Source organism: Falco biarmicus, chromosome 8 (assembly GCF_023638135.1).
Source record: "Falco biarmicus isolate bFalBia1 chromosome 8, bFalBia1.pri, whole genome shotgun sequence".
Lineage (NCBI taxonomy): Eukaryota > Metazoa > Chordata > Aves > Falconiformes > Falconidae > Falco > Falco biarmicus.
This window is the reverse complement of record NC_079295.1, coordinates 43,915,686-43,939,747: the sequence shown is the minus strand read 5'-3', so window position 1 is coordinate 43,939,747 and position 24,062 is coordinate 43,915,686. Positions and strand designations below refer to the sequence as shown.

The 24,062-nt window shown below is 50.3% G+C and overlaps 2 protein-coding genes across 3 annotated transcripts; both read left to right on the top strand.

The window, feature by feature from the left end:
- On the top strand, positions 1-14,818 carry CYTIP (cytohesin 1 interacting protein). Of its 2 annotated transcripts, none has more exons than XM_056349647.1 (8): positions 1-253; positions 3,155-3,204; positions 3,536-3,590; positions 6,383-6,485; positions 6,622-6,715; positions 7,080-7,149; positions 10,599-10,665; positions 11,220-14,818. In XM_056349647.1, exons 1-8 carry the CDS (start codon positions 92-94, stop codon positions 11,690-11,692), a joined length of 1,074 nt encoding a protein of 357 aa, XP_056205622.1. In that variant the 5' UTR covers positions 1-91; the 3' UTR covers positions 11,693-14,818. The 2 variants fall into 2 exon arrangements, with proteins under 2 accessions (XP_056205622.1, XP_056205621.1); XM_056349646.1 differs by having other exon boundaries at positions 10,599-10,683.
- Positions 14,819-19,947: 5,129 nt separating this feature from the next.
- Positions 19,948-24,062, top strand: ERMN (ermin). The gene is made up of 3 exons (XM_056350571.1): positions 19,948-20,548; positions 20,869-20,955; positions 23,355-24,062. Exons 1-3 carry the CDS (start codon positions 20,302-20,304, stop codon positions 23,828-23,830), a joined length of 810 nt encoding a protein of 269 aa, XP_056206546.1. The 5' UTR covers positions 19,948-20,301; the 3' UTR covers positions 23,831-24,062.

Genomic DNA, 24,062 nt, shown 5'->3' with positions numbered 1-24,062 from the left:
ACTTTTTGATTGCAGAGGGGCGAATGTATTTTAGTTTTCTCAGCCATGCTGCAGCATTTAGCAATGCCCTTTTAGACGCCCTTCAGCCGACATGGCTCTGAGACGGCTCATTCAGCAGAACCACACCAACTTTGTAGGCTTCGGTGCCGGCACTGACTGCGCCGTCGGGGGGGACCAGGCTCAGCCAATGGACAACAGGAGGATCCAGCACCTGGCCAACACGGTGGGGACACTGCCCCGCGGGCGCAAGCAGGTATGGGGTTGCTCCCGTGCCCCGAGAGGCTGATGGCTCCTTTCTGCCCGGAGAGCCGCTTGCTGCCTGCGTCTGCAGGGGCCAGCAGAAAGGGATGAGTTTCCCCAAGTGACCGCACAAGTTCTCTGCGGCTCCTCATTTCAGGGCGCTAGAAGGATTACCGCTGGGCGCCTTTAGCCTGGCCAGCTCTGGGATTGCAAAGAAATCTTTGCAGCAGCGCAGCGTGGGAAGCTCCCGAGAGAAGCGAGCAAAGAGGCGTTCTACCTGCCGGGGCTTGGGCGCTTGAAGTGCTTTTGCAGCCGAGACCCTGCCCTGGCTGCATTTCTTCCCCATTTACAGCAGCGCTGGAGCCAAAAGAGGCTCTTGCTGTCTGGGAGTTCCTTTAAACTCGCTTTTACTTCAGTGTAGCAGCCTGGCTGGGCTGCCCTTTGTTCTGCGATGCTGACAGAAAGCACCTACCATGAGTTATTTCCGTCCGGATTTTGGAGTATTTTGCTAGAGCTGTTGGGGCTCGTTGGGCAGCCTCTTTCGCCTGGGCTTACCCCCCAGAAGAACACATTTCTGCTGTTGGCAGCTGGATTCCCACAAAACTGTCTCTTGCTGTTGCTGTAAACTTCCAGCTGAGTGATTCTATCTTTGGTCTATTTGTCTAGCAAGCAGAAGCCTAAACAGAATATGTTTGAGGCACATGATAATCTGAAAGTATTATCAGAAAACTGGTACATAATATCTGTGCAGTTAAGGCTTTGCTTTGTTCAGCAACAGAAACATGCTTAATCCTTTTCTTTATGGAAGTGGGGAGATAAAGGAAAACCAGAGCCAGACTAATCTTGGGAACGCTGCTGCTGGGGGGCATCCAGCTCCACATCTGTGCTGGAGCAGCCCTTCATGTGGTGGTGGCTGCTTGTGCGGGAAACGGCTGTGACATGGCTGTTAAAGATGAATTCCAACATGGGCATGAAGCCTGAGGACCGCTCTGCACAGACCGTGCCCAGTGCTGGCATGCTGCAGGGGCCCATCAGCCCTGGTGTATGCCGGCCATCAGCCCCTTCACCTGGTGCTCAGTTTGTTATGATCCATGTGGTCTCTCCCTCCTCTGGTTTTCTCTCAACAAGTAATGCCATGTTTATAAAGTAGGGTGTTTCCATAGGTGGTCATGCTATGGCATCACTTTATACTGCTGATGCATGAGACATTTACTATACTGACTGCAAACATTCAGTGATAATGTAATTCGCTGTTGGGGGTTCATTTTTATGGGAAGAATCAATACTTAACACTGATCCTGGGTTTTTCCAGAGATCTCTTCAGGCACAGGTCTGCCTTGCTTGAAGCAGGGGTCCTGGATGCTTGTTGCCATGATCCAGGCATGCACCAGCCCAGAAATGCTATGCAGCTGCCACGGGAAACTGCAGAGATAACTGTCTGCATTTCCCTGCATTTATCTGTGCTTTCTGCATTTTCTGATAGGTGTTGAGTTTATAAATGCCTACAGATTTTTAGGGCAAAGGTACAAAAGAAAGATGAGGTTCTTAGCATAATGCAGATGTGATTTGGGTGCTGTATATAGATAATAGTTACAGTGTTAGTGGGAATTATGGCAACCCCTGGCCTTCAAAGTCTTGGAGCTTCACCCATTTTAGCATTTTGAAGGGTCCCCACTGCTAGAGAGATGCCCCGGCGCTGTGTGCGGGCAGCACAAGGGCACAAGTGCCTGTGCACCACCGAGGAGAAGCCCAGCCACAGCCCATGGTGTGGGGTGGCTGCGCACTGAGCCACAGCCCCGGCTGCTGGCCCTGTACTCCTCATAGTGCACCACGACAAGGCAAGGCAATCTGCAAACGAGGAATATTCCTGCTCTTATTTGAAAACACAGGGCTGCCATCTAGGCTTTTTTGTTGTTGGTTTGGGGTTTTTTATTATTATTATGCAAAATAAGACAAGAGGACTGTGGACATTGCAAGGACCAGTGAGAGGTCCATCGCCAACGCCCTGTTAGAGGCATGGTTTTCTTGAGCAATTGTGCCTCTTGTCTTTCCCATTTCTACTGTTCTCAGACATGACACCTCCACCACTTTGGGGAAGGGTTCCCTGCTCCAAGCGCTTTTTGCTGTCAAAACTTTTCCTTGGGATTCACCCTGAATTTTTCCACTTGTTCTCATGCTTTTTCACAGCAGCCTTTATCAACCTGTGACACCTTCCTGCCGCAGGGTCTTCCTACAGGGTTTGCTACAGGGGTCTCCTGGCCAAGTTCCTTTGGTTCCAGACCTCTCTCCCCTCTGAAGTAGGTGTTTGTGAGTTTATGAGAACTAATTGTGAAGATGTCAAATTATCACCGCTGTGGAAAAAAAAAAGCCTCGTGTTTTTTTATTTAATATTGGCTAGTGGTAGCTCAGCTCTCAGTTTTAACTTATTGCAAGGGAGGATGGATATCTAGTAAGTGGCCAATTTTTTCTAATAAAGTTGGAATGGGTACTGCATTAACATCTCCCAATGAGGATGCCCAGGTGTTTTCTGGAGGTGAACTGAAACAATATTATGACGTGCTAAGAGTACCCATATTTCTTTTTTTTTTTTTAAATACTCAATTTTATATTTAAAGGGTTTGGAAAAATGAAAAGCTGACCTATAGCCAGATTTTTAGACTCTCTGCCTGTGCCTGGCTGAGCTCCCATCAGCATCTAACAAGTGGCTTTGAACATAGCAGTCTTGCATCCTGGACCTGACTGCTCTTCCTTCTGATCCAAAAGTTTAAGTTGTCACTTGACTGAGGGAGAGGCTGTGTTGATGTAAGCTGGTGGTGGGATGCCACTAACTGGCTTTAGTTTTTCTCTAAACTGCTCATTTCAGTCGTGTGCCTCAAACCTGCTGAACCTTTTCCTCTCCCATTTCCATTTACAGCTTGCCTTAGCCAGATCCAGCTCCTTGGGTGACTCCTCTAGGCCGCAAAGGTATGAAGATATTCTTCTACAATTACTGTTATTTACTTATTCTGCGCAAAACATGAGTCCTGAGAATCTCCCCATTTAGCAGCCCCAGTGGGATAAGGGTGCAAGGCAGGGAGTGGTACCAAACACTCGGGACGTGCCGGTGAAATTGTGGCATTTAGTTTGAGCAAGGAAAGCGCAAATGCCACCGCTGCAACGCCGGAGGGAAGGCGTGCTGGCACCCTGCTAGAACCGGCAGGGGCAGCGATGGGGACACTATTCGGGTTAGAAACACAGGGTGCACGAAGTGTGGCGCCCTGGCCTTCATACGGGGTTCTGTGTATTCTTCTTACAGGCACGTCATTGCCATATTAAAAGAAGATAAAGAGACATTTGGGTTTGAAATCCAGGTAAGACTTAAATGGCAGGCTGATTCACTTCAAAATAAAATATGGTGCAAACTCTTAAGTGTCACATCTTCAAAATTAGGTTAAGGCAGCATAGAGCAGAGAAAGGTATCTGTCAGTCCCTCGTGAGATTTGAAGTGCTTACAGTAATGATATGGAACTAGGATGCATTTCCAAGGATTTTTTCATAGTGAAGGTCACAGATGAGGATTTCTGGCCTTCTCACAAGTCAGTGTTGAATGTAGGAGAAAACTCATCCAAATCCAAATCCAAGTCAATGGCAATGCCTTCTTACCTTCGTAAGTGAATATTTCTGGGAGAATCGTATATAAGAATATATTCATATAAAAAGATATAAAAAAACCCTCCCTCCAAAAAATACCTTATACTAACTTTTTACTGCCTCCTTTAACATACACAAAGGCGTATGTACATATACGTATATGTACATATAGATGTACAGTATTGGAATATTTTTTAATAAATGACTTAATAAAGTCATGCTAGGCATGACTTTCTGGGGGCTAAATCACACAGGAAGAAATTCTGTTAGATGTAGAAGTCAGTAAATCATCAGATAGGAAAGCCAGAATCTTATCAGGGGTACTGCTGATGGGAGACCTCTGTTCTGTTGTTTTTTGTGAGAAAAGTAACTCTTAGGTCAGTAGGTCTGCTAAAATCCTGGTTATAAATAAAAAGTAACACCAGGAAAAAAAGGATGTAGTTTTGGGAGCAGCAGGCTGTGTCAGTGCCGCAGAGCTCTGCCCTCTGGCAGGACCTACAGGCAGGAGCCTGCTCCATGAGCCAGTGCCCGTGGGACCCTCCCACGTCACCCCTCCATTGCGATCACTGTGGCGGCAGGGCATCTTCAAAGTGCTTGCCTGTATCTGTGCACAAAGGGAAATTAGTATTTTCAGTGAAATCAGTGTATTAGGAAAAGCTTAACTTTTTTCAGTTTGGTTCTGTGACTAATGAGCGAGTAAGTGTTCAGCGTGCCAACAGCGGAGAGCTTTCAGAAAGGAGGATAATTGAGTCAATTATTGGGCTTTTGTATAAATTGTCAGGGCAGATTTTCATTATATGTGACATTCTGATTAAAAATAATTGCTCTTGGCACATTTACTACCTGAATGTACATTCAGCATCAGCACTTCACTAGAAAGTCCAGGCTGTGGGAAGGCAACATCTGTCTAATACTAAGGATAAGCCATTATTTAAAAGCTGTAATTTCATTACTACAAGCTAAATTTAGGCAAACCAGAATAAGATGATGTGAAACTTTAGGTCTACCATCTGCAGGGAGCTCACGAGGACGGCAGTGATGGCCAAATGCCAGGGCTTCTTGTGTGTTCCCGCTTCTTCTCCTACTTCCCACTTGCGGAGCAGAGCCTGGGGGTGAGACAGATGCCCGGTGGCTACTGAAGTGCCTGGGTGTTTGCAGAGCAGACGTGCTGGTAGCATGTCTCTCCCCTCACTGCAGCTGCCTAAAACCTAAGTGTCCCTTCCAAAACTATGGCCCAGCTGTCTTCTGCAGTCCATGAGGAGAGATGGGATGTGAGGGGGAAGTCCATCCCCCAAGTTGGAGTGCCTCTCTTATGGCCATCAGTCACACCCTGGAGATGTCTACCTCTCCCAGTGGCTCTGGTGGGGAAGTCGAGACACCTCTGTCCAGGTGGCTCCGGTTATGTGTGATGGATCACACCTGCTTGTCCAGCTCCTATCACTCAAGCTGGCCCAATCTTTTAGGTTGCTAGGTGAGATCTACCACTCGGAAACAGGTAAAAAATCCCACAAAAACCAGACAAGTATGACCTGCAGTGGCATGTCCTCCAAGACCCTGCTTCCGTTGCTGCTCTTAGTTTAGCCAAAAGTTTCAGTGTTGGTCTAAGGACTGAAATAATTGCCTTGGTGTGATTTGGCTAGATAAGCTCTGAACTCACTTGGTCTTCACCCCTATTTGTTCCACACTGACTGAGAAATTTGGGAATCTAACACGACTTCTTATATCTGGATTAGATGTGGCTGTCATACGTTTCCAGGAAGTTCAGCTTCAGTCTTAAATTTCAGTAGGAAGATGTGGCTAAATGCTGGTATTTGCATGTAACCAAGAAGATGTTTCCTGTCACTGCAAGATCTGCTCAGGTCGCATCGCCTGCTTTTGCATTTTTCTAAATACATTTCAGCACTGATAAGCACACGATGGATTTATACTTAAAATTACTTAAAGTATGTTTAAATGTATAAGTCAAGAATAAAAAGTGCTCTTGAGGGGATGTGGGGACATGTGTGGATAATGAGTTTAAGAGGCCAAAAAAGCAAAAGCAGGTTCAGCTCTCCTTGCTTTTCAGTCATCATTGCGAAACCATCTACCCGGCAGCACCAGCTGACTCCACTCAGCGTACACAACTAGGAGGCAATCACTTGAAAAGCCCGAGTCACACCACGCTGCACTGGGGCTGGGAACATGAAATATCCTTCCAGAAAGCAATCCACATCCATGCTAATGGATATGCTTGACTGAAGTTACTGAGGTTTTGATCATGAATAACCAACTTGCTTTAAAACTAGTTTTTTTCAAAAACAACATAGAGGCATCTGCCAGGTGTCTGCTGTTCTCTGTTGTAAGAATGCAATTTCTAATTGTTAGGTTACAACGTTTTGGTGTTCTCACCTGCATGATAATGTACCCTGCTCATTGCAGTCCTCTCATTTTAAAAATGTATAAAAAGACTACTAATTTTTAAATTGTTTTCGTGGCTTTCATATTGGTGACACTGTCACTTTGGTGTTAACAGACTGTTAGATTTCCACACCAAAACGATTACTCCCTGGAAGTATGCACTTGCGTCTGCAAAATTCAAGAAGAAAGTCCTGCCCATCTTTCTGGCCTTCAAACCGGTAACTTTTAATGTTTTTTTCCTGCTGCTAAGGATGGCCTTATCTTGCTTTTCTCCCAATTACTTTTATTGTAGAGCATGTGGAAGGCGTGCATGTGCTGCAGATGTTAACTTTGGACTCTGTAAATCTCTAACAGGCGATATCCTTGCTAGTATCAATGGCGTGCACACTGATGGTTTTAGTCACAAGCAAATAGTAGACTTGATAAAGTCTTCGGGGAACTATTTAAGGTAGGTATGCCTCCTTCAAATGTTTTTTAGCTTAATAGTCTCTCCTGCTGGAAGCCAAGAAAGCTTCTCATGCTACCTTGCAGTCCTGTGCTCAAAGACAGAAATGCTGGTGGGTTTGGTTGTGCAGAGCTCTGGCTGTCGGTGAGGGCTTGGGAGGGGGAGAGGAGCTCTGGGAAGGTGCCCTAGTGTTGCCCCCATGGTCCTTTTTCTCCTGGCCCTGCTTGCTTGCCTTGCACCAGCACCACTGCTGCTGACAGCAGTGGCAGGGAGGGTTCAGCCGGGCAGCGTGCTCCGAGGACCCCGCGGCATGGTGTGGCGTGGGGTCTGGCAGCCCTTCGGTGCCAACATCACCTGTTCTTCCCAGGTTAGAGACTATCAACGGGGCCATGTTTCTGCGGAAAATCGAGCTCGAGACCAAGCTGCGGTTACTGAAGGTAAAATAATTAATCAGTTAATCCACTGTCAAACACAGAGGGCTGTGGTGGATTCATTGCTAACAAGGGTCGGTGGGTGTCTGTGGGGCTGGGTGTCCTGGCAGGGAGCAGACACCCGTGTGTCCCCTGCTGCCAGCACCCCCAGCCACAGTCCCTGTATATATTTTCTGTATAACGTTTTGGGGGTAATATTGTCCCCCGCAATAGTTTCTGTAACTCTAAATATTTCCGTTTCTGTCTGTCTCAGCTGTGCTGGGTGGGTAGGCGATCCTCCCTGTACAAACAGAACAGTGTATCTTCGTGTGCTCTGTGTTCAGCAAGAAGGGAAGGCAGGCTTTCACAAGCAGAGCTCAGGCTCGTTAGGGGCGGCTCGCTGATGGCACCTCCGACTTGTGGAAGTTCCATTCCCCCAGCTGGGTCCGAGGCAGCTAGGCAGGCAGCAGGTTTTCAGGTGCCAGCATGCCTCGCCGCTCGCCCCAGGGCAGCTGCAGTGCTGCAAGTGCCACAAGGGCCAGGGCTTTCCAAAGCCAGGGACTCGGCTGACCTGAATGGGGTATTTTTCCTTGTGGCAACTCCATACCAAAACCCTCTGCACAGGAGTATGGCACTTGAAAAATTAATCTGGCTAGAGTAAACCTCGTGCCAAATGGGTTAGGCTTGGCAGAGCTGAGCAGCAGGGACAGGGCTTGCTATATGTGCCATCGCCTATAAAATGGAAGTCCTGCCACGGGAGCTACTTCATGTTTAGTATTTAGTGTGTTCAAAACAATGTTCATTTAATTTGGTTTGTGCTGCACTTGTGAGAGTACAGTACGGGGTGTTGTAATCTGCTGCATGACACTGATGCTGTAGATGATATAACTAGTAGCTGTGGGGGCTGGAGGGTGAAGTGGGGGAGGGGTCTAAGGGCAGGGAGGGTGGGCAAGGTCTGTAAAAGGCTGTATGGGCACTTTTTTTGTCGCCATTACTTCAGTCTAGAAGGTGGGCAGGGGTGAAGAGAGCAGGGTGAAACCTTCATGAGCTGGGTTTCCCGTCCAAGGCTCATTAAACTGATGAGGGTTATGTAGGATGCTTTTGGAAATAGCTGGGATGATTTTAGGCATTGACACCCCACAGCCAGCTGTTATTTTCTGTCCAAAGGAGGTAAAACTGACCAACAGGTGGTGAGAGGTCTTGGCTGGTGGGAACAGCTGGGAGAGCTGAGCCCAGCAGCAGCACTGGTGTCCCTATGGGGCTGGGACAGATCCCTGCCCGCCTGGTGGGGTGGGAGGTGTTGGGAGATCAGTGCGTGTGCAGGGACCATGGTGACCTCCTGTAAAGTTGTGTGTGACAGTGTCCCTGGTGCCCAAGGCTGGCAGGAGCCAGGGAGGTGGTTGGGGATGCCGAGACTGCCCAGCCAGCCAGCTAGTCCATGATGAGCAACAAGCTAGAGCAGGAGTTCATTGCTGTGTTAATGAGAATGCGCCATCAGGATGCTTCCATCCCGGCCAAGTGCTCCATGGCAAAGCCGTTGGGTCTGGTCCCTTAGAAATCTAGATGAAATAACAGGTAAACTTTTCAGAAATGGGCCATCCCCTACTCCCCTGCCCCTTACCAGGGAAATGATAAAGCCAGAAATCTCAAAATCTGCTGTGAAAGGTTCTGTTTCAAGAGGGGAGTTTGCAGATAAGAGCTGTTCCCCAGAAGTGCCAAACCTTAGCAGTGAGCATCATTACAGAGTAAAATATGGGTGTGTGCCTGGCCCTGCACTCTCATGCCATCGTGGCTGCAGCGGAAAGAACCTAATTCCGTTTCTAATTGCCTCTGATGTGTTACTGAAGGGCGTGCTCAGTTGCTGCAACCCACCGTAACCACAGCGAGAGGGTGACGTGCCTGCCAGCGCTGAGTGTCACGGTTCAGCCGTGCAGTTGCACAAGCGTGCCCTGGCCTCCGGATGCGGCAGCAGAGGAGCAGCCCCGCAGGCGCTGCAGCTGGGACATGCACCCTCTGTGCCCACTGCTGTGCTGGGCATCCAGCCGCCAGCAGACACCCACTTCGCACCCATTGTTCTGACAGTCCTGCAACTATTACGATTTAATTAGGGGGTAGAAACTGGGACTAGGAGGTGGTGGCTCATTTGGTTGGGTCCAAATAGGGAAAACCTTTGGGCAGCTCCCCAGCATCTCTTGCACACAATTTCCTAGGTTTGGCTGGGTTATAAACCATTGAAAACTACTTTATTCAGCATGGTGTAGAGACTGTAAGAGAAGATGTCTCTGGACAATTTCTCCTTAAAACCTGTCATTGCTCCCATTCTGCAGGTGAGCCTGCTTTAGCGTGGTAGGAATGGCAGCTGGGGGGACGCTGGAGCCCCCCAGTATTTCTGATTTGGCGAAGGCTGCCCTGTGCCTCTCAGACCTGATGCACCAGCACTCTGCCACATCACACCAAAACCTGCGAGGAAGTGATTCAATGAGAAGAGCAGCTGGGAAAAGGCTTGTTTCCCGGCACCCTTGCAAATCACTCCTGCACACTATGTGCCAGGAGCCCCAGGAACAGCCTCTGCGCTGCCTCCTCCTCCTGCTGCCGGGGGGCTGCCTGCCCTCTGCGGGGTGCTGGGGGCTTGCCCCGCTAGGGCTGCCCGCAGAACATCCCTGTGCCTCACCACCCTGTAGCTGGGCTGCTGTCTTCACTTTGTGATTGATTTTTCCAAAATGTGGAAAAGAGGGAAAAAACATTAAATGCCATAACAGGGTTGCCCATGTGAGCTTAGTCCTGTCACTTTGGGTGTACAAATGCATGATCTGCCATTCTGTCCGGCCGCCCGCCTGCGGTGCACCGGCTGCATGCACACAGCTGGGGCAGTGCCTACTGTGACCATCCCTGGGCAGGGCTCGTCTCTTGGGTCTGGATTTCTTTTTAATCAATGAGGCAATAGTTTATTTTTACACCAAAAGCTGACCAGCAACAGAGGGAAAGAAAAATATTGCTTGGTGTTGGACGGCACGGAGCACTTAGAGGTTGTGAGGGCACACAGGGTGGTGGGTTCTCAAACACGGGGCAAGGGATGGTTACGGTGCCATGCCCACGCTGAACGGCGGCACCCAGGAAGGGGGAGCGGGATGCCCGTTCCTGGCCAGTGGGCTCCGGGGCTGTGGAGGGCTGGAGAAGGGCAGCCAGCGGGCTGCAGATGGGAGATTTCGGGCTTGCCAGATTTCAGGCTGCTTCTTTTCAAATCAGATGTGTACTCTGATGAAGCAGTCCTCAGCTGAAGCACCCAGGACATGAGTGGGCTTGTGCTTTGTGGAATAAATTCGCTAAACTCCAGGAAAATTGTCTCAGTAAAAAGAGGGATGTACAAGTGCTTTCTATAGATGACCTGTACTTTCTAGATACACTGTTTTCTTTGCAAATGTTTTCTGTTTCTGCAGAAGTGTGTGAGTGACAGAGCCCTCTTTTCTCCCCCATAGCAAATGCTGCAGCAGAAACGGGTGGAGCTGCGCGCACTGCTCTTGCAGGAACAGCGCCTGCTGCACGGTGCATCCTCCTTTCTGGGTAGGAAACCGCAGAGCTGCCGAGCCCTGCTGCGGAAATGCTGTCTGATCAGTAAAAAGCGATTCTTTAACCTGATTTTCATTTGCCTGCTTTTTCCCCTTCTAATGAAGGCATGGGGCTGGCCCTGGGAAAGGTGTTTTATTTTTCCTCGGGAGTAATGAAGTTGGGTGCTGCTTGACTAAGGCAGACCAAAGGCTCTTTGGCATGAGTTGATGTGGGTTGCAAAGTTTGGTGGGGTTTTTTTTCATTCTTATTTTGGACTTAACAGAGGACAGTTTTGTTTAGGGTTCTTTGTTTGGTTTTGGTTTTGTTTTTACGGGTTGCCCAGGGAGCAGCTTTGATCCTGGTTGTGGGGGAAGGCAGGGGCAGAGAGAACCCCACAGGTGGGAAACAGCTTCCCACGAGGGAAAGGGGCTGCTCCCTGCGCTGAGATGCTGGGCATGCCATTTCCCTGTGCTGCTGTGGCACGGGCATCCTGCTCTCCTGCCTTGAGCAGATGCTGGTAAATAACCCTCCTCTTTGGCTTCTGCTTCCAGGGGAGGTGAATGACAATGCTCTGCTGGGCATGCTGGAGCCAGAGGAGTCCAGCTTGCTTGGTGGCTGCAGCACGCTGGGACCTCTCTTTCCGGCAAAGCCTCGCTTCTCGAGCGAGAGCAGCTCCCGCAGCCGACTGAGCTCTATGACTGTGGACAGCGAGGACAGCTTCTACCAGAGTGGTGCCTTTGAGGATTCAGCCGCAGAGAGCCTGAGCCGCCAGTCAAGTGTGGATGATGACTGCTTCTTCCCCAGGGATGGGGACGGTGCTGCTGGGAGGTCCTCTCTGCGGAGGAACCGCAGCATCAGCCTGGCCAGTAGTGGGTCCATGTCCCCACTGTGGGAGGGGAGCAGCTGCACCAGTAGTTTTGGGACGCTCCCACGGAAGAGCAGGCGATCCAGTGTCCGAAAGCATCTTTTGAAATTCATTCCAGGTCTTCACCGGGCGGTGGAAGAGGAAGAAAGTCGGGTCTGACATTGCACAGGTCATCCTTAGTCGTGCTGTCGTCCTTGATGAAAACCACAGGCTCTGCACATGGCACTGCTGTGTGGCCTGGGACCGAGGGCAGCAGCTCCCCGAGAAGCATGCAGTGGCTGAAGCGGGGTGGCACGGCATGGCAGTACTCCAGACAACAGTACTGATGGTATTTTAAAAGCTATGGGGGTTTTAATTATTTTAATTTTTGATCAGAGCACACATGGATGGACCTCTTCCTTAACATGAAAAATTACTAACTTTGAAATGTGAAGAACCTTTGCAGAACTTCCTCAGCATACATCAGTGTTAATAAGTTTTTAAATGAATGCAAAATTGATAGCTATTTATTTCCTGTTACTGAAGTCATAGTCTTCCAAAGGCCTTTAATAAAGCAAGTGCTTCTACTAAAACCAGTGATAGCATCCTGTTAGAATGGAGCCCAGGGCATACAACAGAGAGAGACCTCAGGCAATAATGTTTTGAAACGAAGGGCAGGGATTTACCCATGGTTCGTGGTGGATGAATTACGCGGGTGGGCCAGCAGCACACTTGCCAACTCCCCTGGTGTGTCCATGGCCATCAGGACCTGTGCTGGCTGTTTCACCGTGGGGCTGCCCGTGCCGGCTCCTGCTGCCTGTGCGAGGCCATTGCTCCGACATGCTGCTGCTGCTTGAGGACAGGCATGCTCGATGTGCCTGCCAGAAAAAGAAAAGATGAACTCCACAATCAGCTTCCCCGTCTCCAAAGCAGGGATTGGTTCCCTTGGTCAGCTGTGCTGAAAGTAAATGCTGGTTGCCGTCACTTTCACACCTCTTAGCAGCCGTTGTATAAACCCTGCAATAACCTGGTTTATCAGTTGGGATCTGCCCAGATGGAGATCAATCTCCATCAGTAGTCAATACCCCATGTCCTGCCAAAGCTGTCACGGGAAGGGCAGTGATGAGCCAGCCAAGGGCAGCAGGTCTCCGTGCATCTCTCGCATCCCAGCGTGGCCCCAATGACAACGTGCTTTTCTCTGCAGTGCCTGCCAGCCTTGCTAGAAACGGCATTTTCTGCATGGCGTCAGCTCAGCAGGAGTCACTGGACTGCGGGGGTCTCGCCGGGGTCTCACCACACCCCCAGAGGGTACGCTGCTTAAGTCACCTGGCCGGAATTTTGCCAATTTTGAGAAAATACTCGTCCATTGACAACGGTGTAACTGTGCAGCTCAGACTGATTTGACCTCTCTAAGGTGAGAGAAGTAAAGGCAGAGGACTGGCCTGCAGGGACAAACAGGACTGTTCTGTGCCTGGACGTGGTGGCAGGTCACACTCTGAGAACCCCCTCAGAGGGCTTGGTCCCTCTGTGGTTCCAGGGGTTGCAGGAGATGCCCTTTGGGCTGGTGTTCCCACTGCTCATGGGCAGAAAGGTCATTAGCTGTTCACGTTTCTTTGGGACCAGAGGCAGTAACATTAACTTGATAGTTTATATGCAGTAATTTAATAAATTTGGGCATAGATGTGAAGAAAAAGAGTAATTTTATTTCCCTCTCAGGCAGCACAGAAATAGGCTGTTTGTTCAGCCCAGGCAACCTAATTATGTTTCTCAGATACGATTGGAAGAATTTTAAATATAATTTAAATACCTTGCGTGACTCATTCGTCCTTTGACCAAGCAGACCATGCGGTTGTTTACCATGCAGGCACGGCTGTGGCAGGATTTCCTGTCTTTTCAGAAACCTCAGGCTAAATCAAATAGCTTGTCTCCGAGATGAACCCCAAATAAAAACAACCTGTTCCCAATGCTCTTCTAATTAATGAATGTTGCTAAGCCAGCAGAATCTGTACTGGCATCTATAATTTCTCTTAAAAGGATTAAGTAGATGGTAATACAGCAAGTCTGCAGGAGAGCGGGAGGGCAATCAGGAGAGCAGCTCACCAGGTGTTTATGCATGGGAATGATGTTCTGCCCACGCTGCTGAACTGAACACCAGCAGTTCACCCACGAGCCCCTCTGCTGTTGGCTCATCCCTGGGGACCAGAGGTGAATGTTGGTCTGATGCTGGCACGGAGGCAAAGTCAATCTGGGGCATTTCAGGTGCCAGTCTGGGCTCAGAAGCTCATTGCTAGACATCAAGGTTTTTTTGCCTATGATTTGCTGTCTCAGGATAGAGTTTTACTTTGCCAATAACACCAGCTGAAAGGAGGGAGAAAAAAGAAAAAGAAAAAGTAGAGATTATTTCTATTGGGACAAACTGTGGAGTTACAGGCAGATATATGGGTGTCCAAAAGCAACTGTGGGCACAATAACCAGAAAATCTGGTGAAGGGTGTACCCCAAAGAGCACAAACAGCTCCAGCACTCAGGAAGGGACCTTAAACTCAGTCACCTGTTGCAGTTCAGAGACTTGCTCCAGGTGCCAGACAGACAGCTGAGGGAAAAGCAGTGTCCATCACCTGCTTGCTTGCAGGGACACGTGCTGGGCAGCCAGCAGTGCTTTGCTCCTCAGGAGAGGGAGCATTCCCCTCTCTACCTGCCCAAGGTGTATTTGGACCCACCGCTGCTGCATGCATTTGTGTCAGAAGGCAAAATGTTCCTAGCCTGATTTGTCTGACCAGAGGGTTGAAGCTTTGCCCACCAGTGCTATGGACTCCTTCACTTGGGTGAAAACCAGAGCACGCCCAAAGCCAGGCCAGAGCCTTTGCCTTGGAGAGTGTGGGCTGACCGATCTGCAGAGACTGATAAAAATGTGTCAGCCTGACCAGAGCCTGCTTTCCTTTCCCCCCTACAGCTCCTGAATTAAACTCTCCTTTTGCCTTTATTGCGGCTGGTTTGTAGGGACCCCATGGCAGAGGTGTGGCTGGGTAGGGTGCCTTGGTCACAGCCTACATCCTCCGCCTTGCTTTGTAAGTGGGGAAAAAAGGGTATTTAAAACACTGTGTGAACTCTGCTCCCTGAAGCTGCATCTCTGGTGGAAATTAGTGCAGCTTTATGGTCCAAAACAGTGACTCCTTTTGGTATGGAAAATTAATTTGACATACCTTGGGTACCTATCTACGTGTTTGCTTTTAATGTGGAAAGGCTGAACGAGCCTGGACACCTAACAAGCTTAAGAAAGGCCAAATAAACCATGTTCTTCCAGTGACAGCGAGAGCACGCTTTGGTTGCTACAAGGCGACAACATGACATGTTCATGGCCACCATCAAAAACAGGATGTGGGTAGCAGGCGGGCTCCGCGGGGCTGCTGCGGCCAGCGCCGGGATCAACGGTGCCCCAGCCTTCCAAGGGGAGGAAGGAGCTCACAGGCCAACCAAATGGCTCAGAGAGCAAAAAGAATGAGAAAGCTCCTTTAAAATGGCATTTCTCCTTGCAGAGAGCAACCTGGAAGGATGCCTGCTCTGCCTGCCGGGGGGAAGGGCAGGAGGAGGTTGGGCGTACAGGCAATGCTGCGTGGTGATGCCGTGGTTCACGGGGCTGGGGCTCCAAATGACACACATGGGAAGGTGCTCCAGACCTTCAGCAGAGGAGCTGTCACTGATCATGGGGTTGCTGAAGGGTTTGCTTGGTTTCCTAACAGCCAAGGGATTACCTTTTCCCTTCTTATCCCCTGTGGATGAAGGGGGCAACCTGAGTTTACCGCCGAAAGAACTGTGGCTGCTCTGAAGAATGCAATTCCTTTTCAAACTGAAACCCTTAATTAATTTGCTGAATGCTACTGAACCTGACCTTGTAAGCGTTCTTAACTGGATCTTTCCCAGTGCCCAGATCTACGTAACCCCTCCCTGAACTCAAGTCCCTGCATCAGCTATGGGCAAGGTACCACCATGGTATTCAGCCCCTGGGTTAGCAGTAAAGAGGCAGAAAACCCATCTGAGGTGAGGGGAATATTTGGGTCCTAAATCTTTTGGCTTGATTTAGCACCACAAAGAGTGAGCTGAGGCATCTCTGGCACAAGAGCTGGTAGAACCTATTTTGGCTGTTGCAGCAAAGCCTTGTGGTGCTGACTCTGCACTGGCGAAGAGACAGGCTGGTGCTGGGGGATGCTTGGCAGCTCCTGACTCGTGGGCATGGCCCCTTGACTAAAGGCGCTGGGTCCTGCGGCTCCAGCACTGAGCATGGGGCGTTGCAGCAATGACTTCCAAGGGCCTAAAAGTGCCTCTTCTGCTGCCCTGAGACTTACCTTGTCCACGCTGGCCTGCAGCTCTCTAGCCAGCCTTGCCCTTTTGTACGACCTTTGTGATATCTCCGGGGTTTTTTGCTGGGTTCTCCTGGCCTGTAATGTCTAGTGCAGAAGATTTTTTCCACAAAACCATGAAAGAGGTTGTGGCTTCTGCTGGGAACATTTCAAATCCAGTGGAAAATCATTCTGGCTTCAAGGCTGTACTGTCCTGCAAAAACTCCCCCCTCGCAGATTGAAGGTCCAGCCCTGGAATATGTGAGGAGTTCTGCTGTTTCTCTGTCTGACCCATGTTTCTGCACATCCTGGATTTTGCTCCATTTCATTGTGCTTGAAGCCCGTGGCTGTGCCTTCAGTGACGGTGTTTCTGCATGCTTTTCAGGGTTGGCTGTTTCTGCCTTCCCCCGTGCAGTTCTGCTCTGCTGATTTCTGCTTTCGTACCCCGCGTTTCCTTTCTCATGCAGCTGCTTCAAAAGTTTTCATGTGGACCATCTGGTTGCACCCAGCTTTCGCAGCACTTAAAAGAAGATCATGAAACGTAGCTATCGTGGGTGACTGATCTCATCCCGCCTGCCACTGCAAGGCCAAAGGGGAGCACAACTTAAGACATACAGAAAGCCAAGAATTTATTGCTGTGCTCCCAGCTCACCCAAGCTGCTTGTTACTGCTCTCCATATAAAACTAGTGTGCCACACACAGATAAGCAAAACTAAAGCAAACTCACCACTGGCACCTAGTCGGTTGCAGAAATCACCGTCGCATGAGGCCAAGCCAGTGAAGAGCAGACAGCACCCACCTGACTTGTCCTAGTGCTGAGGCCTTGCGAACTCGGTGCAGAGCTGGTGGCCTGTGGCAGAGGATGACAATGCCACGCTGCTGCCATAGGCAATGCCAGGCTGCACGGCCGTGAAATGCTGCGGTGGCACCCGTGGGTGGGTGGGGACAGGAGCTTCTCCAGGGCAGGTGGACGTGGCCGGGAGCAGGGCTGTGATTCTGTTCTGGCCATGCTCTGCTCAGGGGAAGGTCTGCAGCCTGAATTGCTTCCATAAACTTTGGCTTTTTCAGTACAGGCTTTTTCTTTTTTTTAAAGCTTGAAGAGGCAGAAATCATGCCGCCTCAGGTCTGTGCAAACGAAATGTTTTCCTAGCCTTGAGAGCTGGTTTTGCCCAGCTCTGTTTAGAAATAACTGCCTGTGGTGGGAGGAACCTGCAGCTACTTTTTCCTTTTCCCAAGTCCGGCTATAACTCTGCCTGCTTAAAAAGACCGCTGGGAATGTTGCAGCATCTGAGCAGCTTCCAGGCTCCCAGTCACTGTGATGACCTGGGGGTGACAGGCAGCCCCCTCAGCTCCTGGGGACAGTCTGGGGAGAACAACCCCAGGCAAATGCCTTCAAACAGGCAGGAATTTCTCTTCCCTCATCAGTGATCCCTTCAGACTCCTTGCATGTCTTTGCCAGGAAGAAAGCACCAGCTGCCTAGTTTTAACACTGCAAAACTTGAATTATCCTGCACGTGCTGGTGGTTTGTAACTAGCATGCCCTTGCTGCATCACTCTGGCATGTATTCCTGTTTTTTGGAGGAAACACACCGCTCCTCCTGCAGCTCCCTCTGAAGCCAAGCATGGCCCACGGGAGCATCAGGGCAGCAGCAGCATCCTGGCCCCAAGGACGTGATGGGGCTGGCTGCTGCTGACACAGCTCTGCCAGGGGGAACACCTGTGTTTCCGCCTTTCCTTTCATCCCTCTGCTGGGTGGAAAGTTAAAAATCTGAATTTTTCTATAGAAGAGGAATCCAAAGGTATGAGGTTTTTTCATAGACATAAGGTCTTATCTTGCTGACAAAATGGAAATGCTTGATTGTGGTTTATTGACGTGATCCACAGGAGTTTTTCTTTGGGTCTTCACAAGTGAAGTGTTACCCCTTCTGGCTGTGCGCAGCGGTGGGAACATTTGTCCCCAGTGCCACCATGCCTGTCATCCTGTCCTGGCTTGTGAGTGGCCTTGCATTATGTGGCTTCTGCTCTAGAGCTTCTCCTCTGACTGGAGCAGAAACTGGGGAGCAGAGAGTTATTGACAGAGGAGCCTACAGAGCTCTGCACACACCCTGCATGCACCCTACACACACACACCCCCTACAAACACCCTGCACACCCCCTGCAAACACCCTGCACACCCCCTGCACACCCCCTGCACACACACACCGTGCGCACACCCTGCCATCGTGGCCTCTTCCTATTTCTGGAATGAATTGGAATCGCTATGGCTCTAATGATTTACCTCACCAGCTTTTGAATCCCCATTGTGCCCCAAATGCCTTTGAAATCCCAGGTGCTGTTTCTGAAATTTTAGCAAAGGATAGCTCAGATGGAAACTTCCTGTGTTAAAGGTCACACAGAAAAATGATTTATAATAGATTCATGCAAACTGTGTTTTGACCACAGGGCGCTCTTTTGGGAAAATATGAATTATCGAGAACTGGTTGTGTAACTAATAGATGGCCCCAGGAAATACCTAAAATTGTTTCAATATAATTTTGCAATCAAGAAGTCTAGCAGGCAGGTTCCTGGGGAGGTGGGGGCAGCACCTGTCCCTGTCCCTGTGAGGGCCGAGGTAGCTCTGGGACAGCAGGGCTCTCCACTTGCCAAGCCTGGTGCCATGCTTTCAGCTTCAGGTTATTTCAGGTTTGGAGCCTGGCTGGAGGTTTGCCCTACACTTGAGTCCTGGTGCAGGATTTGTGCCAGCTGCACCGAGCGCGGTGCACCTTTTTCAGCGCTGTTTCCACACCGAGGGAAACCCGAGGGACAGGACCTGTCAAACAAGAAATCACCTGCAGGGCCCTTTGGATTATGTCAGAGACATAGAAACAGCTTGATAAGAATAGAAATGACCATCTTCTCTCCAGCCACCAGCCTGTGCCAGGTGCCCAGCCTCTTCTCTGTGGGCACCTACCACTGCATCCCAGTGACTCACTTTCAAACCTCATCATCCATTTTTCTTGGACAAATTTTTTCAGCGTAGGAACGTTTTTATAAATCAGTTACACCAAACTCGTTTTTGCAACAATGATGAAAAGATGTTGGTTTTAAGATGCAAACTCAGATGAACAAAACCAGTGGGAAGGCTGTGGATTCGTTTCTAATCAAGGTCTGAACTCAGCAAGAGGACTTCCAAATCCTAAAGCCCAACGATGTCAAAAATGTTGTATTATACAAACACAAAAAGTCATTCACACAGGAGATTACACTCTTATGTAAACCTGGCTTTGGGCACCAGGGTTGAGATGAGTTCAGCTACGGTCAGAAAATGCCACGGTGCTGCTCGGGCGATCCTCCTGCTTCCCTCTGTGAAACGCTCCTGCTGGCTTTAGGTCTGACTGGTAATTACTGATGTAAGTGCTACTCTTGTCCCTCGGGTCTTTTATATTCCTTTGATGAGAGTTTCTACTGCTATGGCCAGAAGATGCTTCTGCAAAAGGTGGGGCTGTTGTGTGGGCATGGAAAGAGGAGGACCACTGGGTGCTGGGGGGGTGGGGGTGGGGGTGGGGTGTCCCAGTGGGGTGTCAGCAGGAACCAGGCATCCCATCGGCTGGCTGGCTGGGCCTCGGGCACCTGCCACCTTGCTTCATGTCTTGCCACAGTGCCCCTTTGGCTTGTGTTTTGGTTTTCATCGTCTAGTCCTGTCCCCGAGGGCCGAGCCCTGGGGATTCATTTCACTCAGCAGTTAATTGCAGATGCTCAGCATCTGGCAGGATGTGACCCTGCCCCTCAAACACATGTGGCTGGGCTAAGGCTGCGTGGCAGAGGAGCGTGGCTGTGCGCCGTGTGCAGGGCATGTGCCCTTCCCGGTAGCCAGTTTGTTCCCTGACCAGTACAAAATGTGCTCATTGTCCAGCCAGCGGCACGGCGAGGTTTATCAGCACACAAACCCGATGGGGAATGTTAAGCGGGTTAGGTGGCAGCAATGCTACGGAAGGTGGTCACCCTGCGGGGATTAGAGGTCAGAACAATCGTCGTCCCTGTGACCAGGCGGAGGCACAAAGGGCCATTGTGCCCAGAGCACAAAATCTCTGTTTATTACTGCGGGGCTGACATGCTGAAAGACCCGCTCTCCACGCCAGCACAAAAGCTTCCTTGCTTCAGATTGTTTGTTTATGTAAATTAAAATGGTGCATTTAATTATGCAACGGGCAGAGCCTCAGCAACAAGTGAGGTGCTGATTGGATTGCCCCGTGCCCCGAGCCCGCTGGCCAGCCCTGGGCACCTCTGACGGTGTGACCACGGACCCTGCTCTGCAGCAGCACCCGTGGGAGAGGAGACGCTTGTTGGTCATTTGCGTGGGGGAACAAAATCCCCGGGGGAGAAGGGGTGAGGAGAAGCGCTCCCCACCCCGGGGTGCAGGAGCGGGGCCCGGAGGTGCACGGCCCCAGTCAGCAGGCACGGCACGGCCCTAAGCATGACAGAAGAAGTCCCAGCAGCATCCAGCATGCCTGAGTGCAACGGGAGCGTACCCCCGGAGAAGGGCCCACTCCAGGTCATCGGTGTCATCGATGAAATAGCAAAATCCGTCGGGATGGTTCCTTACGTCAACGCAGAAATGAGCCCTGATGCTCTGCCTGTGAAAGAAACTCAGGAGGAAAACAGAAATTCAGTGGCAGAGGACATAGTTCGTGGGGATTTTGATGGAGAGAAGCAAAGCAAAGGTAAAGCACAAGGCTGCCTTTCTTAAAGGGTTCTGTTAAGGAAAAGCTCTGTTTTATGTGTAGCCTTATGAATAATGGGATGTGCTCTGTGTTAGTCAAAATTCCTAGCTTGCGGTAGTTGTAACAATAACTCAGAGTAATTCAGAGTTAGGGACAAATTTGAGCTAGCAGTTACACAAGATGAGATGTAAAGTATGTAAAGAAACAAGCAATTTTTAAATCCGCTCTGAAAGTCTGCTGCCAATCTGCAACCATTAGAACCTAATTATCATCACTAACTGCTCCATCAGTCCGTTTCTTGTGCTTTGTATTTCCTAAAGAAAAGCAAGAGGAAAACGATGGGACACTACAGCAGGGGTCAGCTGATATCCAGGACATGGGGACTGACAGCCAGGAATCAGAGGAAGGTAATGCAAAATGCTGTGTGATGTGAGGTTTTCCAAAGCATAGCAATAAGTAGCCTTCAAAGACGGTGACATACTGGTGGCTGTAATTTCTTTTTAATTTGGTCAGACCCTTATATTCTGGAGAGCAGTGACACATTTCTAATCCATAGAGCTGCTGCACCTTAGAAAACATGGCTGGTAACCCTCTTGCTGAGGTTTGCACCTAGCTCTGTGACCGTGGGGCATCAAAACACTGTGGGGTCTTTGACCAGGAGGTCTCCAACAGCCTTGTGAGGCTGGAAGATGCTTTATCTTCTGCTCTATGCAGGGCAGCTCAGGGGATAACCTGGGGAGGCTGCCAGTCAAAAATGCATGGCCTCAAAACCCAAACTCCTGCCTGACTCACCAGCTGCCTAAATCCCCCTGACACCTGGGTATCTGGCAGGAAATTGCTCTCCTAAATATCTGCTCCTGGCTCTTTCTCTACTTCATCCTATGTGAAAATGAGTCAGAGCCAGGCTGGACCTCACACCTGCCTCCTGCGGTGAGCAGGGCTGCAGGACGGTGCTTGCTGCCCATCCCTGGCCACAAGTTAAAATGTATTGACACATACATAATTACGCTATGCAAAATGCAGCCACACCTCCAACAAGGAGGAGTATTTTATTATTATTAAAGGAGGAAAGCTATGTGTCTCTGTGGGTGGGCTTTCAGCATTGCTGCCCTTCCACATGTCCCACCCACTGGCTCTTGCCCCTCTTATAATTTCGGCAGCTGTGGGATGAGGGGCAGCTGGGCCACAGGCTGGTAATGATGTTCTCCCCACCACTGACCCAGACCACAGCGGGGGCACAGAACTGGTGGCTCTGCCCCACTCCCTGGCACCTGGCTATGCTGGATTCTTCTTGTCATTTACACATCTACCCAGCCGCAATAAGTTGATGTTTTCTGTAGGGCAGCTGCCACATAAATATGAAACCCCTCCTTGGAGGAGAGCAGATTAACAGCCCAGAGTAGCTGTCACAGTCCTGGCAAAGCTAGCATTGTTGAACATAGCTCTACAAGATGTATTGGCCATGACCTGTAAACAGAAACTTTGCTTTGATTAACAAAAGGAAAAGGACCCCAAACATTCATCATGGGCAAAACAGTATTTCATAGCAACTGCATAGGCTGTAAGGAGGTGAATCACGATGGAGGCTTTCCCACTTAGAGCTGACATCCATATTGCAGCTGTGTTGCTTTAGGAGTGCACAATAAAACCTATTAAACGATCTTGCACAGCCCTCCCTCACTCTCCCCCACCCCAGCCACAAGCACTTTATCTCTAAATTGCAGGCAGCTTTTTAGTACCCAACCAATTTAGTCTAATTAATACTCAGGACCCCACAGGCAAAATATTGAATAGACCATTTGTTGCTACTCTAAAGCATCATTTAATGCAGAGGCGTGCCAAACAGGACAAATTGGAGATAGCCATCTCAGCCTGGGCAGCCACCACTGAAGGAAGGACCTGCCCCAGGGGAACTCCACCGGGGTACTGCTGCATTGAAGACACACCTGGACACTGTCTGTGGAATGGCTCCCCTTCCCTTCCCTTCCCTTCCCTTCCCTTCCCTTCCCTTCCCTTCCCTTCCCTTCCCTTCCCTTCCCTTCCCTTCCCTTCCCTTCCCTTCCCTCTCCTCTTCCCTCTTCCCTCTCCTCTTCCCTCTTCCCTCTCCTCTTCCCTCTTCCCTCTTCCCTCTTCCCTCTTCCCTCTTCCCTCTTCCCTCTTCCCTTCCCACAGAGCCAGCCCGGAGCACCGAGGCGCAGGGAGCCAGGACCCTCTGGTCCCGTGGCGGGGTCTGCCCCATGGGGATGGGTGCAAAACCCGGGAGTTTGGCTAATGGAGTCCAGCACCTGCCCCAGGCGATAACCGGAGAGCTGTGGGGTGGCTGCTTGGGAAGGCACCACAGCAGGGTCCTGCAGGAGGGTATTTGCTGGCCGCGGGTCCGAGAGGGCAGGGGCAGACCTGGGGTGGGCAGGGAGGCACAGTGCCCCCAGCCCTGGGGCGCAGGTGGGGTGCTCTGCTGCCCTTCCCTCCTCAAGGCTTGACCATGATGCTCTTCATTGCCTCTCCTTTTAAAGGAGGGTAGAGGGGAGGGCATGGTGGGAAAGGGGTACAAAGGAGATGGGCATTAAAAAATGCAAGTCTGAGGATGTACAGAGCCTTTCTAAAGCACATGCCAGCACCCACAGAGAGGGGGTCCAGCCTGGAGATGTGGGGCACTCCTCAGCAGGCAGTCTCTGCAGGAGGGGTGCTGTGGTGGCAGGAGCCGGTGAAGTCACCAAGAGCAATGTGCCATCAAGAGCATGTATGACGGGGGCATGAAGGCGGTGCTGAGCCCGTCCTCACTCGCACTCCCCCTGTGTCGCTGCAGGGCCGGGCAGCGAGGGGCTGCCTGCGGGCAGCGGGGGGACAGAGCTGGGGACAGCGGCCAGCCCTGGCGGGGAGGCGGCGGAGACCCCTGCAGCCAGCACCGACAGAGGGAATGCAGCCGAGGAGGAGGAGGAGGAGGAGGAGGAGGAGGAGGAGGAGGAGGAGGAGGAGGAGGAGGAGAAGGTGGTGGAGGAGGAGGACACTGAAGAGGATGAAGTTCAGGTGATTGAAATCAAGAAGGAGAACAGCGAGGCGTCCTGTCTAAAACAGCAGGACAGCAGCAAAGAGGCATCTCCTCCGACCAGCCCCGGCTGCAACTCCCAGGTGGAGAAACCAGGGGAGCAGCCCAGCTTGGGGAAAAAAAATGATATCTCCAGACACAGCTATTCCAGATACAACACAATCTCCTACCGGAGGATTAGAAAAGGAAACACCAAACAGCGAATTGATGAATTTGAATCCATGATGCACTTATGAACCAAGGTGGAGAATTGCTTAACAAGCCGAGCGTTTGCTCTGGTTTCATTTTTCGTTTTTGTTTCCCCCAAGACATGTCTCTTCACACAACATGAGGTCACTGCTTTTTTTCTTTTTGTATATGATTTCATAATACACTGTGAAAATGTAACATCTTTGCTTTGACAGCAGGCAGAGGCATCCATAGTGCAGGAAAATAAATAATCAGTTTGCTAAATACAATACCATTTGA